Below are 19,641 nucleotides of genomic sequence, written 5' to 3'. Positions count from 1 at the left end.
GAATCACTTGCTGTAATCCTAAATTCTCACGCAACTAATAACCTATTGAAAGCAGCAATATATTGTTTTCTAGATCCACTCTGTGTAGGTTGGTGAAGTGTATGGCATTCAGGTGGTTTTATCTTGAGCACAGGTTTCTCAATGCCTACCACACCACATATAGCTCAAGCAAAAACTCAAAGAGAATTCAAGACCCCTCCTAGGGATGCCTGCTTTCGCTAGCTGAATATATAAGCACTGGCCTCTGCTGTTCACCAGAGATACTGCAGCATTATAGTGCAACCAAAGAAAGAATTCTGATTCATGAAAGTTAAAGGAATTAAGTCAAAGGAATTAAATCTTAGTTCCAGTACTATGCACTGCATTCTATTTATAACTACCTGTCAGTTAAGGGAGTTATAACAAGCCTGTCTGTACACCCTAAGTATTCATTGCAGTAGGTGAACTCTACATCAGTGATTTGGATAATGCATTTATCCAAGTCTTCAAGAAAATAAAACCGAGACTGTTTTTGCCATTCAAAATCAGATGGAGATTTAATGTTCATACGGACCTATAATGGAAAAGAAAAATAATTAACACAGAAATGAAACAATATAACAAATTCATCTTAAATTCCATACAGAAAAAAAAAATCTACTATGCATAAATTCAAGAGCTGGAAGAACAAGCACAGAATCTGTCAGGAGTCAAGATATCCAGAATTATCTTTTCAAACCTGTCTATGACGTGCTCTGAACCTTTTGACCACTTTGATTTTCCTCTGAATTGTGTACAGAGATTAGGAATTGTGTGATACAGAGATATTGAAGAACAGTGATGGAAAAATTCACAAAAAACTAAGTAACAATACTGGTTACACTGCATGGTATCTGGTGCTATTACTCACAGAAATACTAAATCATGGACAACGCTTGAATATATTGTATACGTGTCTATGTGTTTGTTTATTTGGGATGTATTTTTCAGTATGAAGTTGCCACACACATATTTAGAGTTGTGGCAGGTTAACAGATCTTGCTTCATTATTTGTGACACTTGATCTCAAAACCACTGGCCTCTTATGGAATATGTAGTCCTGGTTATCAGCCTTGCAGACATGGTGTAAGGTGAAGAGGCGGTTCTGGATTCTCAGCCACTTCCCTCTATTTTCTCTCAATCACAAAAGGACATGTTTAGCAGGGAATAGAATGTTTTGAGAGAAAAGGGTAGTATTACATGTACCAATTAAGAATCCTTTCCCCAGTTTTGGACTTGCCCCTGATTTTTTACTTCACATGCAGACCCTTTAAATTTAACCAATCTTCTGTAATTTAATATTATGATACGACATTAAATTAATTGTTAATGAAATGTCCCATTAGGAAAATAATTATGAAAATAAATTAAAAATTACAGGCAGAGGATAAAACCCCATGCCTATATTAGAAGCTGGCAGTTTTCTTTCTAACATTCAGTATTTTTCTTTAAGATTTTCTATCTATCTTTATACATGCACTTAATTTTTATCTTTCTAACATATATGCATAAATTAAACAATGCAGTATTGAATTATTGACCTTTGCATCATGCAAGCTTTTTGAAAGATATTTTACTTCTATTTTATAATTATAGTTTCATGTATTCAATATACTTATCTGAAGGAAGCCTGATGCAACTAAATTATAAAAAATATTAAAATATCTGTTCTGGTTATTGTTGCTACCCTTTTCAAATACATGGAGCCTCACCGCTTTTACCTTTGAATAACTATTACCTTAAATCAACACATAGGCTAGGCTGGAAATCACATGATGGATAGCAATACTAAAGGGACTTTTTTTCCATTTACATTTCAATTAAACAATGTATTAAATATTCAATTTGAGAGAATAGTTTAATTTAAAAAGTTAAACTCTTTTGCTCACAGGGAATTTGTGCATGATGGTTATCAACAACCATTTTAAAAACTGAAGTCTGAACCTATGAACATACCTATATATAATTCACTCTTATCTCTGCATGACATCTATATGAAATCAAACTAAATCTGATATGCTGTATCACAGCACTAATGTCAGAGCTACTCAAAGAAAATAGATTGTAAGATTTGTTTATAATTTTTTTATATGTGCAAAAAATTCCACACAGGAAGTCCCTTAAAAGTTTTCAAAAACTTACCAAATCATCAAAGATATCCTTCTGGTGCACATGAATGGTGATTAAAGTTTCATATTTTGTCCGCTCCATTCTTGTCAGATTGTGTGTTGTCATGTCAATCATATCATTTAAAATTTCCAAAAACTTCTGATTTGTTGTGTGCATTACCTTTTCCACATAGAAAGAACAGCCATATTAATACAGACATCATTTTTTCTTCCAATGTTTAGAACAAAAAACAAAAAACATCTGCAAACGTACGGGCCCATGACATCTATGATCTGCTTTGTATTTATTAGGCTTGGAATCCTAAATTTGGATTTGCAGGCTGCCCTCCATGCATGCATTCTTAGTGCAACAGAGTACAATAAGGTTATATCTAGGTGAACAGGTCACATCATAAGATTTTATTCCATGACTGTTGCTTCTTCTACTATACATTACATCTTCAGCTGACTGCACCCCTGCATATTTTCAGAACCATCAGTCTCTGGTTTTGGGTATTGCACATCAGCCCAAGCAGTATCTCCTCTTTAGGGGGAATGGGAACCTGGAGATTTATCACATCCTTTAACCAGAGGAGGGGGGAAATGTAGTGTAATTTTAGATGCCAATGCTAAAATAATAATTTCTTTTGTGGCACCAGATTCTGTTACAAAATTCCACAAGATACAATACTGACTTATGTAAACAGCATCAGCCTATCAGTGATGTTCCTGGTACACAACAAATTATAAAGCGCTGAGGTTTCAGAAAGGGCAGCTCATACATTCCAAACATGCGAGAGAACAATCACACTAGCTTCCTGTAAATAGATGCAAAGCCTAAAACTCACACTGTTTGTTGAGAAAAGAATGCTAAAAACAATGCAAAACTAAAGGAGAACTAAACAACCTCCCTGCCCCCCAAACATACACACACAGTTCATCCCCAAAAAACAGAAGTTGTTTTCTAGTTAATGCAAAAGAATCTTTGTGTCTAGTTAGTACGTGAACTGGAGTGGACTAAAAGTAGGTCTATGCCCTTTTTAAACTTTGTACAATGCAGAAAATGTGGCACTAAGTGGTCTTCTCCATAGTCTAGAGTTTTCCTTCAGTATCAAAGTACAGCGTGGTACCATTCCCCTGCATTTACTTTTATGGTAGGATGGTGTTTCTAGTTCTTAGTCCAATCTCACTATATATTCTTGATTAATGGTAATTTGCAACTCTTTAGGTCACATCCTCTCCTTCCTCCTTCATAGATTTGGTGTTAGTAATAACACCTTGGTGTTAACAGTGACTTCTCTGCGTGTTTGAGATTAAACCAGCACCTCCTCAAAAGGCTTCCATTCTTTCCCTTCCCTAAAAAACAGAGGTCATCAACTGAAGAATCTAATACACCAGTCTAATAGACCAATGCCCATGAAGCACAGTTATTTCCCCAAATTTGGGGAGCTCTTATTTCTTTCCAAATTTGATTTTAGGAAAGTAATAGGATAAGTTTCTTTATATTCCCAAACTGAGAAATTGTCCCTTCCCAAGATGACTGCACTGACAGAACAATAGAGAAAATCACAGGATCAGGAACAATTCTAAAGCACATGCTGGGGGATGATGATGAAGTGTGACCTCTTAACACATTTTTTATCATTCTGTTTTCCTGTTAGTTTATTTGTTTTTCTGGTTACTTAACTAGTATTTTGTGCTTTTTCCTACATGTTACTTTTAACTTTTCACAATATGCACTGTTCCAAACAATGCTTTTAATTAATCCCCAAAGATTCATTAAATACTACCTTTTTGTCTGTTTTGGTACTGTTCAGTGCATTCTCTGCATCTCTGGTCCAGATCATTTGAATTCCCAGAAGTCCTATTTGCGCAGGAAACATTGCCTGAAAGTCATACAGCTTAAATCCTGAATCGCTAATGGCCATTGATGCCTGTCTAATGATGGTGTGGATTGTTTTCCTAATCCCATTCAGCAGCTGACCTAACCAGAATTCCACATTGCCCTGAAATAAACAAGAAAGTACTTTTAAAGAATTAGTTTATGAATAATTCACAATGAGAAAAAGCCCTACGCAACTTTTTTCCCAGGCCTTCATACTCCCATTTCCCTCTTTGTTATTCTCTAATGTTTCAAAGATTCCTCTCCTCCTCCTGCTCCACTGCCCTTCTAGAGATATGTGATGGATTTGGCACTTCACATCAGTACTGCTGAAAAAACAGGTAAAGTAATCGTTACAGAATGACACAAATGTCCTGTCCTTTCTGGCCTTTGTTCTTGCTGTTCACATTGGAAGGTTTTCATTCAGCTAGTCAAATAATAGCATGATGCGATACTGTTGGTCTCCAAAATATAAATCTACTTTAAATGAAGTCATGAAAAACTGCAATATATACTTCCATTACCTGAGCTAAAACTGGTTCAATAATATTGACCTGTTCTCCTTCTTGAGATTCAAACAATAAAATCTGGTCGTAGTTTTTTTCATGAAATCCCACTCGGTTAACATTGTCAAACAAACTTAATAAATGTGCCTACAACAGAATCAGAAAAAAAAAAGCTCCATAAACTGATCTGATATGGCATTCTTACTTCGCCTTTAAATCCTGTATTAGAAGATTCTATAAATCTTTTCACAAGTGAAAGAAAGTCTCTCAACTAAATAACAAAATCCTCCGTGGTCCTCACTTACTAATATTGACCATAAGAACATTATTGCTTTATTACTTGTACCTGAATAGTGTGGGAATCAGATGCTTGACCAAGGATTTCCAGAAGAGCAGGGTCAGATACAAAAAAGAACCTTGGAAATATTAACCGTTTTTTTTCCAAATACCCAGTCAGTGATTTCTGACAGATTTCCAATTGTTCCAGCAAATGTGGTAATAACTGTGCCAAAGTCTCATCTCCAACACAGCACTGCACAATGTTTGTTGTTTCATGGGCTCTCTGCATAATTCTCTGCCATGATTTATCAATGTTCTGAAATCTTCTGGCTTCCTGGAGTACATGAAAAATACATTAGCTCTTCCTCATGTTTGTCAAATTCTAAAAATTAAAGAATTCCATGAGACAGGGTAACAGTTTAATATTTCCCTTGAAGTTCAAGTCGTCTTTGCAGGACTAATGTATGAATATTTATAGGCATGCTTATAATGGTCAGAGTTCAAATTGCAAGAGAAAGAGTCCAATGGGACAGCTCTGGAAATGTCTTTTATTTCATGTTGGGCACCAAAATTGTCCATATACAAGGATTCCAACACACCAGAAAACTCAAGCAGCAGCCTTCTCAGAAATGACAGTCTTCCTAATAGCAATACACAACGTCATGTTATGGCTGCTCCACACAGGTTATGAGCAGTACAGTTGTTAGTAGTAACACTTGACAAACAAAAGCAGTATAAATACTCTGAAGCTGCTGCACTTGTAAGGTATTGTAGGTTAAGAGAGACAAATTCTCAAATATTGGGAGCTGGAGAATAAGTATTTTTCTACACTGGGTATACTGATTTTAAAAACTCTTCACCTACAACAAATGAAATGTTAATGGGATTATAAATTATCTGAGAGCTAGAAGAGATCTCAAGAGACCATCCAAAGCCATTTACCTGTCACAAGACAGTGTCATACCCATGCCACTCTTGAAAAACATCTGTCTGTCTTGTGTTTAAAGATGCTCAATACTGGAAATTCAGAAGCCTCTCTAGGCAACCTTTGCTATTGGTGACTCTGTTTTAATATCTAAGCTTAATCTTTCTTGTGTGTACACCAATTATTTCTCATTATATTCATAGATACAGAGAACACATTGTTTTCTTCCTGTTAAGAGCAACGCTTATGTTTTTTAAAACTTATCACGTCTTCTCTTCAGTTCTTCCTCTCCTTCAAGCCAAGCAAGCCTAGTTGTTGAATCTTTTCTTGTGCATCATCCTTTCTAGATAGTTCCTCATTCTTATCACCCTCTTCTATGCTCTCCTAAATTTGTCCATGTTTCTTCAGCCAAAACTAGGTACAATATTCTAGTTATCAGTTATTGCTCTTTTATGCATTCCACTTTTATGCCTGCATTTTACACGCCAGCAATCTAAAACTCATTTTCTAATTGTACTATGAGAGACAATGTCAAAAGCCTATCAAGACACATACCAACTATTGGTTTTCTTCTATCCAAAAGCTTGTTGCCCACCCTAAAAATAAATTAGATTTGTTTGACAGGTTTTGCTCCTAAAAAATTCACAGACTGTTATTCATCTGCTTGTTAGCTTCCAGATGCTTACAGACAGTTATTTGTTGCAGTATTCATCCAGGAATTGCAATTAAGCCCACTCATCTATCATTACTCCTCCACCAAGCTGTTCTTTCTCCTCATTCTTAAGAGATAGTCACCACATCTGCTTTTTCCCAGAATACTGGTTCATGTATCATCTTTGTAAGAAGCAGCTTTAGCAGTTATCAAATGCCTCAGCTGTGCTGCAGCATTTGTTCATCTACAAAAACTGCTTATTGATTCTCTGATAAGCATTAACAATTATTAACATATCTCACAAACTAAAAAAAAGTATTGTTATCTTAAATAACAGTTAAGAAAGCTTTACTTACCTTACAACAATTAATGTTAGTTTTGGAAATCGTAAGCCTTTAATTATAAAAGATGTGGCCTGAAATAAATTAATATTTAATAATTTCCCAATAATCATGGTTTTGTTAAGTTACAGCACTGGTTGGTCCAGTGCTACCATACTGTGGTGTGTTAGAACTACACGAAAGCCTCTCATTAGGAGACACAACAGAGAGGATGACTTATTCTGGTATTTCACTCCTGCAGGAAGTCAGATCATTCTTTAACTGTTTTGCAGCTGCTATTGTGGAAGTTCATAATTGCCTTTTGAAGATGTTGCAATAGTTCACACAGATTAACACACATGCAGCTGCCCAAGTCTTGCAGTGACTCTCTGTGGGACTTCATTATATTGAGTCCTAGTGAGTACAGAATTCAGACAGAAAATCTGTCATTCTATTATTACATAACTTAGAGCCTATAAACATGTGCTCCCAGGGAGAAAGGGATGTCTGCATAAATGGCAAAAGTGATAAATCAGTTTTGTACCATCAAGTAGTCCTGAGCCTTGTACTATCATATGATTCACTAATATTGCAAGCTGACAGGAACATTTGAGCCTGAATTACAAACAGTGCTGTTCCTGTAGGTTTGACCAAGTTTTAAGCAGTTCAATCAGACAGAGTCCAATTTCGCAAAGCTTCTTCTGAACTACGTATGTGGAACCCACAAAATTTATATGCATTATATGCATTGGCAAGTAAACTCTGTGATGTGGCTAATCCCTTGGTACAACATATTGCCGTTAACATATTGTTATCATAAATCAATATACCTGAGGTAGTTGTTTTGCAATGTCTCCACCAACAAACACAGCTTCAAGGTAAATCCAGAGGTTTTGTACAGTGATCCAGTTTTCAATTATCTCTGCAGTATTGGTCAACTTCTGAACCCATTGTTGTATAGTGGACTTAAATGGTGCATTATACCTGTGTGAACATGAGTTAAAGGGAAAAAGAACCTCAGATGATCATTGTTTCCTTTTGGGTTTGATTAGATTTACATAATATGTGCTTTTATTAAGCTTTGTACCTGTTGCTCATGAGCGACCCCAATATCATGAGGCTGTCTTCCACCAAAGCTATTTTCTCCAGTATATCTGATCCTTTCAGAAGGAGTTCTCCTCGAGTTTTGAATTGCCCAAAACTGAAAGCATGAGTACTCCATTCACTGATGACATGCTTCAATTTTGCTTCAATATCCTTTTCTTTAACAGCACTGATGCAGATATCCTGTGCAAAATTAAACTAGTAAATTACATTCCTCTAAGGCTAATATAATGCACACTTATAAAGACAATTAAAATTCATTGGCTAGATCCAGACTTCAGTGTAAGTCCTAGCTAATGAAAATATACATTGAAATACCTCAAAATTATTATATTACAAACTAGATTATATTATAGTACTACTTATAACTGGAACATTTTATGGGCTATACTCTGTCTTCACTAGTACTAGCACCTTACACTTTTGAAAATTCACTAACACACTGAATCTGCAGGCAGAATTTCCCTCTCTGTAAGTATTAAAATTTGAAGTCAAATATACCTACTGAGAGGTTTAAGGAAAATACACATTAACAATCAAAACCAATAAACAGTCCAAGAATAGAGCATATGTGGACAACATGACTGCCTGTTACTTCTTCAAGACAGTGAGGACAGCACTGTCATAAAATTGGTTATTGCATCAGAGAGAAAAGGAGCAGCTACTCAGATTGGACCCAAAATTCAGGTTCAGGAGTATGTTGGATTCCATCACAGGTTTAAAGTCTTTCCTTGAGTGTAAGGCTGTAACTCTGAACCTTTCATATGGCTTAAATTCTTGTCTGGAAATTGGGTACAGCAGAGGTTTGATTTCATGTTTTTGTCTTAGAAGTGTTCCTTTGTGGAACAAGACAAATCAGGTCACTACTCTGGAGGGACCACAGATTTAGCTGAGTGACAACAGAACTGAAATTAGAAACTGTTGGGGTTTCCCTTCTTTATTTTTAGCTACACTTTGTTCTTGCAAAAGGTAATGAGCATGAAGTTAATGTACTCGCTAGATAATCACTGCCCCCAAGACGGAGGAGGCAATAGCTTTGTAGCTTGTGCACATTACATAAGCCTTCTCATCTTTCTGTGCTCTTGTGAAGAGTCACTTTTGAAATACAAAAGAACCTTGTTCTACTTTAAGCCTATATCCTCCACTTCTACTGTGTTCCAAGGATTTTGACCACTTAACAGGATCAGACTTACATCAACTATTTTTTCTCTCTGATAAGACATTTAGAAGGAAGAAAAAAATTACAAGTAGGCAGACCCTAAACCAGAAGCATGACAGAATCACACTACTCTTAAAACAACAGAATTCCTTCTATGGAAGGATTATTGTAATGCCATCTATCCATTTAATCCTTCTCCAGAATAAAAAGGAAATAAACTAACCATCACTGCTAATACCAGCTACCAGACTCCATTCTTCAAAAGAATTCTCCAACTAAAGCCAAATTTTTTAATGTTACAAAGCTGCCTAGAAACAGGACTTCAAAAGCACAGAGCCCCGGATCACAAGTTATTTATTAAAAATGAACAGAAAAGTACATGTACCTCAATATCTTCTTTATATTTTAATAAAGGGGCATCCATTATGTTTTTCAAAGAGAAATTTTCAGAATCAACATCAAAGTGATGCCCAGTTACTTGTGCAATTCTTTCCCAGTGTCGTGACATCATAGCCTAGAAAAGTTCATAGGAATTAGGGAAGATTTTTTAAAATTGTATTATTCTTAGGACTAGAATGATCACATACTTTTGCACTGCATCTGTTAAACAAATAGAAGAGTCTTGATTTCCATTCCATTGAAAGCATTAATAGTCCTTCTAATCACATTATGAAGTATTTTTTTTACTTTTCTGTAACTAAGCCTAATTAGATTTTTGTCATGAATATATAGCTGCTTTTATCTACAAAAAAGAATTATGGAAAGCATCTTATAGTCATACAACAGAGTCTTCAATAGTTTTTCAAGTTAATCTTCTCTCCAAATTATTATGCTGAACATACTTTGTTTGCCATCATTTCAAGCAAAGGACAGCTCTCTGTGAAGTCATCAATTTTTTTTTTTAGGTCTTGAAAAGCTTGCCATTCCTTCAACGCTTTCGGTAACTTACGGATTCTTTAAAAAGCACAAAAAAGAAGAAATATTTTATTCTTAATAATCACAATCCACCATTTAATAGTACAATATATTCTCATTTTTCAACCAGTAGACTGGTAGACCATAAATAAAAATCCAGTTGCAAGCTGGTAACAATATATAGCTGATTATTTCTGACTGCAGGCATGAAACACTGCTAAAGACAGTAAAAATCACACTAGAATGACTTGGTTTCTCTTTCAGTTTGAATTAAAGGAGGTTAATTTCATGTGCAAACCCATGTCTGAACCTAAGCTTTTGCAGTGTCATTGTTTTATTAAAAATTTGAAAATTCACCCAATTTTATGAAGGGGAAAAAGGATTAAACAACATATATTTTTTCAAGCAAAATAAAGTACATCCTAAACAAAAACTGACCTGCTTGCAAACAGAAAAATACTTCTGTTTCAATCAAGTCCTATCTTATACCTAGTTTGTACAAAAGACATTTAAAGAAAAATCTTCCTTTACGCACAATTTCAAGATGAAAAAAATTTGAAAATGAAGAACCTCTTGTACTGTGAATTGTCACAGCTCCACTTGCTTCTAACAAGTCATGCAAATTTTCATCTGCCAAAGCTATGGACCAAAGACTGACAGCAGTTCTCTTACAGCTCAATGGCAGAAATAAAAAGCTGCATAAAACCAACCCATAATGAAAAATTTCTTCAAAGAAATTCTCCATTTTTCACAGCTCAAAATCAGACAGATCTGTCACACAATGCTGGAGCATGTATGAATTCTTCACTGCTTGCTGCTAAGAGGTAGATGAACATATGCATACTCTCATGGCACTACAACAATCACTGTAGTCTTTCATGTTGAATCCAACAATAGATAGTATTAAATATGCTAGACAAAACATTGCAGAATGGAAAATTATACTCTGCCATGTATCGACAAGGCTTTAAGAGGCAGTTCCTGGCTACTTCTATGCTGAGGCACAACAAGTAACATTCTTACAAACTTTCTCTTAGGTTGGCAATTGGAAATGGGATCTCTTAGCTTGGTAATGAAAACTGCTAAATTTTTTATACAGATACCTTTTTTCTTTGCCTTGGTCTCAGTAATATCTTCTAACAGCAAGTTCCATGAGTTACACGCTATGTTAAAAAACTACTCCATTGATCAGGTTTAAATTTCCTTCTTAAATTTACTGGACATTCTCTTTACACTATAATACAGTAAAATATAAAGGGAAACTTCGCTGTAGCTGTTATTACAAACTTCTGTAATGCTCCCTTCCACAAGTGCTTTCTCTAAATAATTATCCTTTTTATCTCTTTTTAAATGGATTTATTTTCACGTATAGTTATTGTTGTGATTCTTCTTTTCACAATCTTAGATTTTCTATTATATTACTATTTTTAAAAGTGGTAGCAAAAAGAACGTTACAGTAAAGAACTATTCATATCTTTGTAATTACGCTAAAACACTAATTGCATTTCCAGTATTCCTGCTTCTTTTATAACACAGCATACCATCTTAGTTATTTCTGTGGGCACCCCCTGTACACTGTTTAAATTTCTCCAGCTTTAAAGAGAATAGCTTGAAGCAATAATGCTAGCAAGCCTGCCAAAGGAAGGATAGTACTGGGTTAGACTTGTATTACAAAAAAATATTTACTGCCTATTGGTGGTCACCTTCCTCCAAATATAGCTCAACACTTGAGAGGAAAAAAAAGTCACATGTGAAGGAAAAAGAGAAACACATAACTTTCAAAACTGTTGTCACGCAATGGCTTCCTTCAGAGTTCCAGCAGAAGAAAGCATAAAAAGAGTCCTACCAACCTGTAAAATATAATTAACTACAGAAAAAATGATGATGCAGATTACAGAATTCTACCGAAATGAGATCAAGCTCAGGCTTGCTCAAGTGCTCAGCACAGCTGCACTAGCTGCAGACTATGGTGCAGTATGCAGCTAGTGCATGACCTTACTTAGCTCAGTCTACAAGTCACTTTAGGCTTGTTGGGGTATACCAACATGGTAGGTTGTAGCTTACTGAATAAATAAGGTGCGTAAATCTGTGGCAAGGTGGTTGTAAGTATAAATAACCTTTATACAGATACAGATATTACAGATATTGTCTTACAGATATTGTCCAAATGCAGAAGTATGTATATTTCACATACATTCATTTTTACTATTATTATTTAAAAAAAACACGAGGTTTTTTTTTTTCAAATTAATGACTAGAAGACAGTTCATTCAGTTTCTCAAGAAAAAAGAGGAAAACCTCCACCCCACTCCTTCAGTGTGTACAGAAATGGACCCTGCTAAAATGGTGACACACTCAAAATACCATATGACTAAAAAGCCTGAGCAAACGTTAACTTTTCCTATGCTTTTCAAAGATTTGGGATGAGATGAAAAACACAGATTTGATCTCAATCTCTTGAATAATACCAAAATGTAAGTGAAATCTCTCTCAGGTCACATTGGAGAATTCAAAACCAAAAGCTGATCAGAACTACTGGTGAAGCAGAGAGACACACACACTAGTTGTTCCAGAAGAGATGCTCTGCAAAACAGAAAGCTCTTTATATTGAGTATGAACTTGTCTCAACAGAACTCACTGAGAAAGTGATCAGAGCCACTGTGTAAAGAGATGAAGAAAATGCTTGTACAAAAGTAATAAAAGATAAAAGAAAACAGAGAGACAGTTCACATCTTTTTTCCAATAGATATGCACAGGATAAAAATATTGCACATTTATTTTCAAACTTCTGCATGTAATTTGGTTCCCATGTATATTCTGTAATTGCCATTAAGAGTAACACATAGACTGGTACAGATAACTACTCTAAAGGAATGGATGCACAGAATACTTAAGACCGGCATATAGACTCTCCACGTTTGCATGTAACAAATTTCCCCTTTTCTAGCAATTCTGTCCATTCTCCAGTGCCAGGAATCAGAATTCAAAGAAAGCTGGCAAAGGGGAAACAATCCAAACCCTGTTGGTTCTGAGCAACTCCCTCTGACAGAAGTAACAAGTTGGATCAGGGAAGTCTTGCAGACCCAACCACGGCTGTTCAAAAACCAAAGGTGCATCTTTACCAACACAGCAGAAAAATTCCTTTGACTTCAGCAAAGCATGGTTTCACCTAACAGTTATTTTGCATGTAATGTGGAAAACATTATTCCTCTCAAACCTCATAAATAACCCCTCAGAATTTAGTGTGGCTACCTACCCTTCTTGAAATAACAATTTCAATACATAAAAATGCACAGAAGTAGACAGTAACTTCAAAATTCTGTCTAACATCATGGGCTAACAACTGATTAGCTGTAAACTAAACCACTGAGAAGGTAATATATGAAGATCAGCTATGAAGGTTATTTATACTTACAACCACCTTGCCACAGATTTACGCACCTTATTTATTCAGTAAGCTACAACCTACCATGTTGGTATACCCCAACAAGCCTAAAGTGACTTGTAGACTGAGCTAAGTAAGGTCATGCACTAGCTGCATACTGCACCATAGTCTGCAACTAGTGCAGCTGTGCTGAGCACTTGAGCAAGCCTGAGCTTGAAATAAACCAACAGATTTTTGCCCTTCAGAGCAATTTTCACAAGCTAAATAACAAAGCAAGCTGAGAAATAAAAATTGTATGCACTTCAATAAATAATAACTTACTTGTTTTGAAAATCCGAAAGTTCATTGTTAATTTTTTCAATATTTAAATCATTCCAAAGTATTTCATTGTATCCGTCGATACTAGCAGTAACTGAATTATAAAGACTGTAAAGTTTCTGAAGCAATGAAAGCTCACGTTTAATTTTGTGCAGTTCAGGATACTCTGTTTCAAATTTTAAAATAAGAAATTTGTGAATGTTCATTAGGTACAACTGTATTCATGAACATAAAAATCCATGTATTTCTAAAATTGGTATTTAATAAATGTATGAAATCAGACATGCAGTCTTTGACATAGTGTCTAGTATGAAAAACTTTTCCAGTTACATTATCAAAGAACATCAGATTGTACAGTAATTGTTTATATTGCTGATTTTTAAATAAATATTCTCCTATAATGGTAGACGTAATCTTATTAGGGAGGTGCTGCACCTATCTCTGTTAGACAGATAATGTTGAAAAAGTAGCTGAAATGGCAAAGGAACGCACTATAGTTTTAGACAAGAACTAAAATATCCCCTATCTCAGTTTGCACTATTTACTTAAGAAGCAGAGTTTGGGGATGGGGGGTGTGCTTTCAAAATAAAAATATACAGTATGTTACACAATAAAAGTATTTAAAATGGACCTCCTTAATGGAAATGGTTTATTTAGCTTCTCTCATATCTTTGGGAATTCCTAGTTAAATATATCATGATTATTGCATATGTCTTCAGACAGGAAAATATACTGAATTTAGTATGTACAAATTAAAATGCTTATCATACATTCTGCTGTAACTTTAATTCACACCACAGTCTTCCAAACTTGAAGCGTGTCTGAGTAGGAGACATAAGGATATTACAGATCAGTTGCACAGCCCAAGGGAATTCATTATATATCTGGAGCAGTGACAACTGCAGTACCTCGGCAGCATGTTTCCCAAATTTGGATATGGAAGAATACAGACAGAAGATGCACTTAGCTCTGAACAGACAGAGCAAGAGAGCTAAGCAGCTAGACCCTGAGATACACGGAACGGTGCAATATTTTTCCATCTGATGTTTATGCATGTGCAGACTGAGAGCCAGTTTCACACAGCTGCTTTTCATAGGAAAGACAATAATAATTTACTGCAAGGAGTTTTTCTACAATGAATCCAGCACTGAATGCATTTAGCAGGACCCATACGAAAAATTTAATAGCCTAGACCAGGTATCCATACACCCTGAGAAACTACCTGTGATAGGAAGACCAAATAATTCTTCCCCACCAGAAAGAGAGATATACTTCCTCCATAGTTCATCAAATTTGGCTTGAAAGATCTGTAATCTGTCACTTGCTTCACGGGGAGGAACATTCTCCTCACTGGGGCCCCTGTAAAAAACAAAACAAATTCAGTGCAAGTATCAACCATACAGGTTTCACAAAGAAGCACAACATAGCCCAGACCTTACTTACTAAACAGTATTTAATATTTTCTAACATTTTTTCTAGAAATTTTCACAAAAGACACTAAAAGAGAAAATGCAAAGTATATTGTGTCCCAACATTACATATTGAGTAGTCCCTGAAAGAAAACTCAATTTACTTTCTAATAATAAAATTCATCTGGGTTACCAAACATATTATAAACAGCTAAAAAGATCTACAAATGTTTTGTCTTTGTTATTTTCCATTTCTTCTGTAAAATACATTTTAATGATTATTTTCATTTATATTCTTAAAGAATTTATATGCTTAAAGAGAGCAGGTATAGAATTCAGGGGTGAAAACTGTGGTAGCTGATACTAGAATCATAATTAAGCACTCAGAAAAATAACAGAAAAAAATACAATTTTGCCCTAATGAGTACATCTCAGCTGGAGGACTGGGTGTAATCCCCAGCTCTCATGCCTGGGACCAGTTCTTGGCTGCATCATAGTATTTTTGCAAGGAGAACTGTAAGCATGTCATCTTCTGTTGTGCCATAGTTAGTTCTAGAAAGAAATACAGGCACATGGGCATCAGAGAGCAGTGCAGGCTGGCTTCTTGGCAAGAAAAATGGAACCATGAGATGAAAGCAGTAACACAGCCAGCAGATGCAGCCAGGACCTGGTCCCATAGTACCTGAGCAAGGAGAGCAGAGCAGGCCTGGGGATGGTAGTCAGGTTCAAATGAGAGTCCAGATCTTTAGACAAGTCCACAATAATTACACGGGACCAAGGTCAAGCAGGGACGAGGAGTCAGCAAGTCAGGGTCAGGAGCAGGTCTAGTGAAGGTAACCGGGATGAGACACAGTCCAGTGGTTACCAGGCTGTTCTGAGATCAGGATGAGAAGTGAGTCTGTGTGTTGGAATCCAGGTTCAGCTCGGTAGGGTCCACGCCCAGGCACGGGCATGGCTGCGACAGAGCTGGAGCTGTAGGTCAGGTCAGGGGGCCAAGCAGTGAAGCCTCAACTTTAAAGCAAATCCCACAGGAAGGGGTGTCAGCCTTGCTGAGGCTTCCCAGCAGAGCTGCCTGGGAGTGCTCTGTCACCGAAGGAAGGGGGAAGCCCTCAGATGCACTATCTCTAAGCTGGCCCCGAGCCCAGGCAGCTGAACCTCCAGGAGGGGGGATGTTTTCAGGGTCCCTACAACTGCTAGCAGCCACAGGGTGTTTCCATTAATTCCTCTGGACAACTCTGAGAGCAGAACTGCAGACAGGACTACGCACACATCCCATCTGTACTGGCAACTTAGTGCTCTAGCAGGTTCCTTTTAGGTGCAAATTCACCTTGTGTCTATAGCTGGAGTCTTGAGGCACACGCTCAAATGCACTGCTGCTGTGCCTTCAAGAAGTTTCACTCCTGGTGAAGCCAATGTTGAAGCCAAACAGCAGGTTACCATTTGGACCACCTTGTTTGTAACACCAATGCAAAGCACCTGCCCTAGGAGAACAGTATATACTCTCCAAGGCCCTCCAGCAGTTTGTACTCTATGCATGCACTGAATTCTGTTCATAATAGCAAGGCAGCCTGCCGAGGCCGTACATAAAGCTGCTTCACACTGCCCACGGGCTACAGGTGTGCAGTGCACGCCTATGGTCAGGTGCTGACATGAACTGCATTGCCAAAAAACAAACACTGTGCATGTATTGTCCTAGAACCATAATGAATGACAGCTAACCAAATTCTGTCTTTCCTTCTTTGTTGCTAATGTAGAAGTGTTCAATGAAGCACATATACCCCAAATTTAAATAAAAAAAAAAAAAAAGCCAAAGCTTAGAAGTAAGACTAAGACCAGTAAACTTAGAAATACCCTGAACTGGAATCTCCACTCACAACCAAAGCACTACTTACATAAAATATCTGCTTAAGTGCTTTGTTGAGTTTAGAACATGCCAAAAAACTTTAAATTTGGATCTGCACTGAGAATTTGATTTTTTTTTTTTCCCCAACCTATTAACTCTTCTGGAATTTCACTCACCCCAGCATTGAAATTATGGGAAAGAATCTGTGGCAGTAAGAGTATCTGCCTGTCTCATATTATTCTGAAATTAGGCTTTTTTATCAACTGTCATATATACATTAAGGCTGTGCTGTGTTTATTTTCTGAAGACCTTTAGATACACCATTTTTGAACAATCACTAATGAAGCATAATTGTATTGCACCACAGGTCACCTACTTTTCATCATAATCTTTGTAAAATTCTGCAGCATCAATCTGGAATTTTTGGACACCACTCAGTAAATCCGTTTTCATGTCTGGCTGTACCTTCAGCAGCAAGTCCTCAACCTGCAGTGCCTACATGCAGACAAAGAGGCAAAACAGGCATAAAAGAGGCAGGAAAAAAAGCACAGAGTTTTAAGTAAGAAAATAGTTTTGTTCTAGCATTTCAACATTAAAAAGGCTGACAATAACTTTGCTATATATATGATTTGAGAAATAACACAGCTATGATACCTGTGTGTTTAGGTTCTTCCAGGCATAAGCCAATCCATCAACCCTTTCTGTATTTCCATCTTGAAAGAGCAGGTTGTATTTATGAAGCACAGAATAAGATTCTTCTATAGGTCCAACTGTCAGGTCAATTTTAATCTCATTCTCTCGAATTTCCTTTAGTGCTTCCATTGCTTCCCGTACATCATCAAGGTCATGGATAGGTCTGCTTAATCTCTTGCTAACATTTTCAATAAATGAATAAATTTCATCCATGTCTGTGGCAGACTTTTTATTCAAAGCTAATCCAAATGTTCTTTGTCTTGAGCGGCATTCCTGAATTAAGGCTATTTTCAATGACTCTGTTGCAATATCCACTGATTCCAGTACACAGTGATTTGGCAGTTCTCTGATTTGCATTTCTAATTGCTGAGACAAACACAAGTGTTCAGCTTTAATTTCACTACAATTTCTCTGAACAGTTAATTTTTATTGAAGATATAATACTTACAGAAAAGTATCTGATTTGAGTTTGGAATTCAGCCATTGTTGGTTTAGTATCTATAAATTCCCTCACTTTTTCCTCTGGATCCTATATAAAAGAAGTTTATTTTAATTATCATTTAGCATTGGTATTACAATAACCTACAGGGGACCCAGTTGCCTGAGGTACTGTGCAAACACAAATGATGCCTCTCTAAAAGAGCTTAAGATAAAAGCATTAAGATCAAATTGTTTAACTTGAACTGCTTTTCCCAACCCTTACTTTTTGTACAGTACTCTTTAAAGCACTTGAAATCTATCTGTAACTCAAAAACCAACACAGATCAGGATAACCCCTATGCATCCAAATATTACTACAAAATTTACAATGTAGCTAGCTGCTAAAACTTTGCTGGAAGTACTTCCTTCCCAGTCTCTCTTCTGCCTGCAAACCCCCCAAAGCAGCTCACATCCTCTAAAAGGTATTGAAATGGTAGTGATTGTATTCAGCCACCTTCACTCTTCCTGAAACAGTATATTTAACTGCAGTTTCTACCTACAAGTGGCCGGGCCATTTGGAGCAAGCACAGTTTGGCAGGGAAGGATGGATCTAAGGGAAAAGGGGGCAATTAGCTTGTTGAAGCTTGTTTAAAGGCAATAGAGCACTAAGCATCCTTCCTTTTCATAAGGTAGGCCAGTCTCTGCAGAGGTGAGAACTTCAGTGTCACCAGCTCAATAAATGTGTTAGATTCTTGATTCAATTACAGACAAATGATCTTCACCCAGTTCAATGACATTCACCTACAGTCTACACTGTGAGGTCCCTGAGAAGCTGTTCTGGGTTCTCTGGCCAATAATGAGTTACCAGTGACAGTTCTCAGTGGTCCTACAGAAATTATAAAGATGGGGGGAAACAGTGCCAACTCCTAAGGAATTTTAAGGTTAAGGAAATTAAGGAAATTAAGCAAATTAATTGACTATTTTAGAAGATTTTAGTAAACAGGAAACATTATCATGCTATTGCATCATCCAATCTGACTGTGCCTTGTCTGGGTGAAATGACATACCATTAACATGTGGTTAGCTCAAACAATATCTCCAAAAACTGAGGTAACTAAGCATTAAGATTTGGAACCCCAGAAGCCATGAAGAGGTGAAAATGCCCTGTCTTAGCCCGAACTCTAACTGCACAAGAGTCAGCTGTGGGAACGTGGTCACCTGTGAGTTGGTTTAGGAAGGGGAACTTAAAAATAGTGAGCAGTTACAAAGGTAAGATTACTCCTGGTTTGGTTGCTTGTTTCTCAGACTGACTAAAGCACCTTTGATAGGTAAGACCAGTAGTTGTCCATCCACACAGAGTTGAGTTTCACTAGTCAGAATGTACACAAGGTTATATTTCATGAAGTATCTCCTGCCAAAACATTCCTCAGAGCTTTACCATTTATGTCACTGGACCTACTTGCTAATGAAGACAACTCCATCAGCCCAGATTCTCTTCTGCTTTGGAATCCTTATTACTGGAAAGATTTCCTAGATTTAGTTTATCATTTTTGTGAAAAAATAGAAAAGCTGCTTTCAGCAGTAGTAGATGAAGAAGAACTAGTCAGTTTAATATTCAAGAACAGTTTTGTAGTCTGCAATTTCTCAGAGATTCTGCTAAATTATTCTTTTTATAAGCTATGGAGACAAGAAGCTGTCAGAAAGA

The 19,641-nt window shown here is 36.6% G+C and overlaps 1 protein-coding gene across 1 annotated transcript in view; it reads right to left on the bottom strand.

Moving 5' to 3' along the window:
• LOC115340302 (dynein heavy chain 5, axonemal-like) overlaps window positions 1-19,641 on the bottom strand; it is a 170,749-nt gene that overhangs the window by 113,471 nt on the left and 37,637 nt on the right. The window contains exons 28-41 of the mRNA XM_041123013.1: window positions 17,965-18,045; window positions 17,478-17,882; window positions 17,200-17,318; window positions 14,794-14,930; window positions 13,575-13,737; window positions 9,796-9,907; window positions 9,339-9,467; window positions 7,778-7,977; window positions 7,521-7,674; window positions 4,861-5,127; window positions 4,533-4,661; window positions 3,917-4,132; window positions 2,161-2,307; window positions 381-553 (exon numbers count right to left, since the gene is read on the bottom strand). Of these exons, the coding sequence (XP_040978947.1) occupies window positions 381-553; window positions 2,161-2,307; window positions 3,917-4,132; window positions 4,533-4,661; window positions 4,861-5,127; window positions 7,521-7,674; window positions 7,778-7,977; window positions 9,339-9,467; window positions 9,796-9,907; window positions 13,575-13,737; window positions 14,794-14,930; window positions 17,200-17,318; window positions 17,478-17,882; window positions 17,965-18,045 (2,432 nt within the window). The remainder of the gene's footprint in view (window positions 1-380; window positions 554-2,160; window positions 2,308-3,916; window positions 4,133-4,532; window positions 4,662-4,860; window positions 5,128-7,520; window positions 7,675-7,777; window positions 7,978-9,338; window positions 9,468-9,795; window positions 9,908-13,574; window positions 13,738-14,793; window positions 14,931-17,199; window positions 17,319-17,477; window positions 17,883-17,964; window positions 18,046-19,641) is intronic.

Source organism: Aquila chrysaetos, chromosome 4 (genome assembly GCF_900496995.4).
Source record: "Aquila chrysaetos chrysaetos chromosome 4, bAquChr1.4, whole genome shotgun sequence".
NCBI classification, from domain to species: Eukaryota; Metazoa; Chordata; class Aves; order Accipitriformes; family Accipitridae; genus Aquila; species Aquila chrysaetos.
Note: the sequence above shows the minus strand (reverse complement) of the source record. Positions and strands in the feature narration are given on the sequence as shown.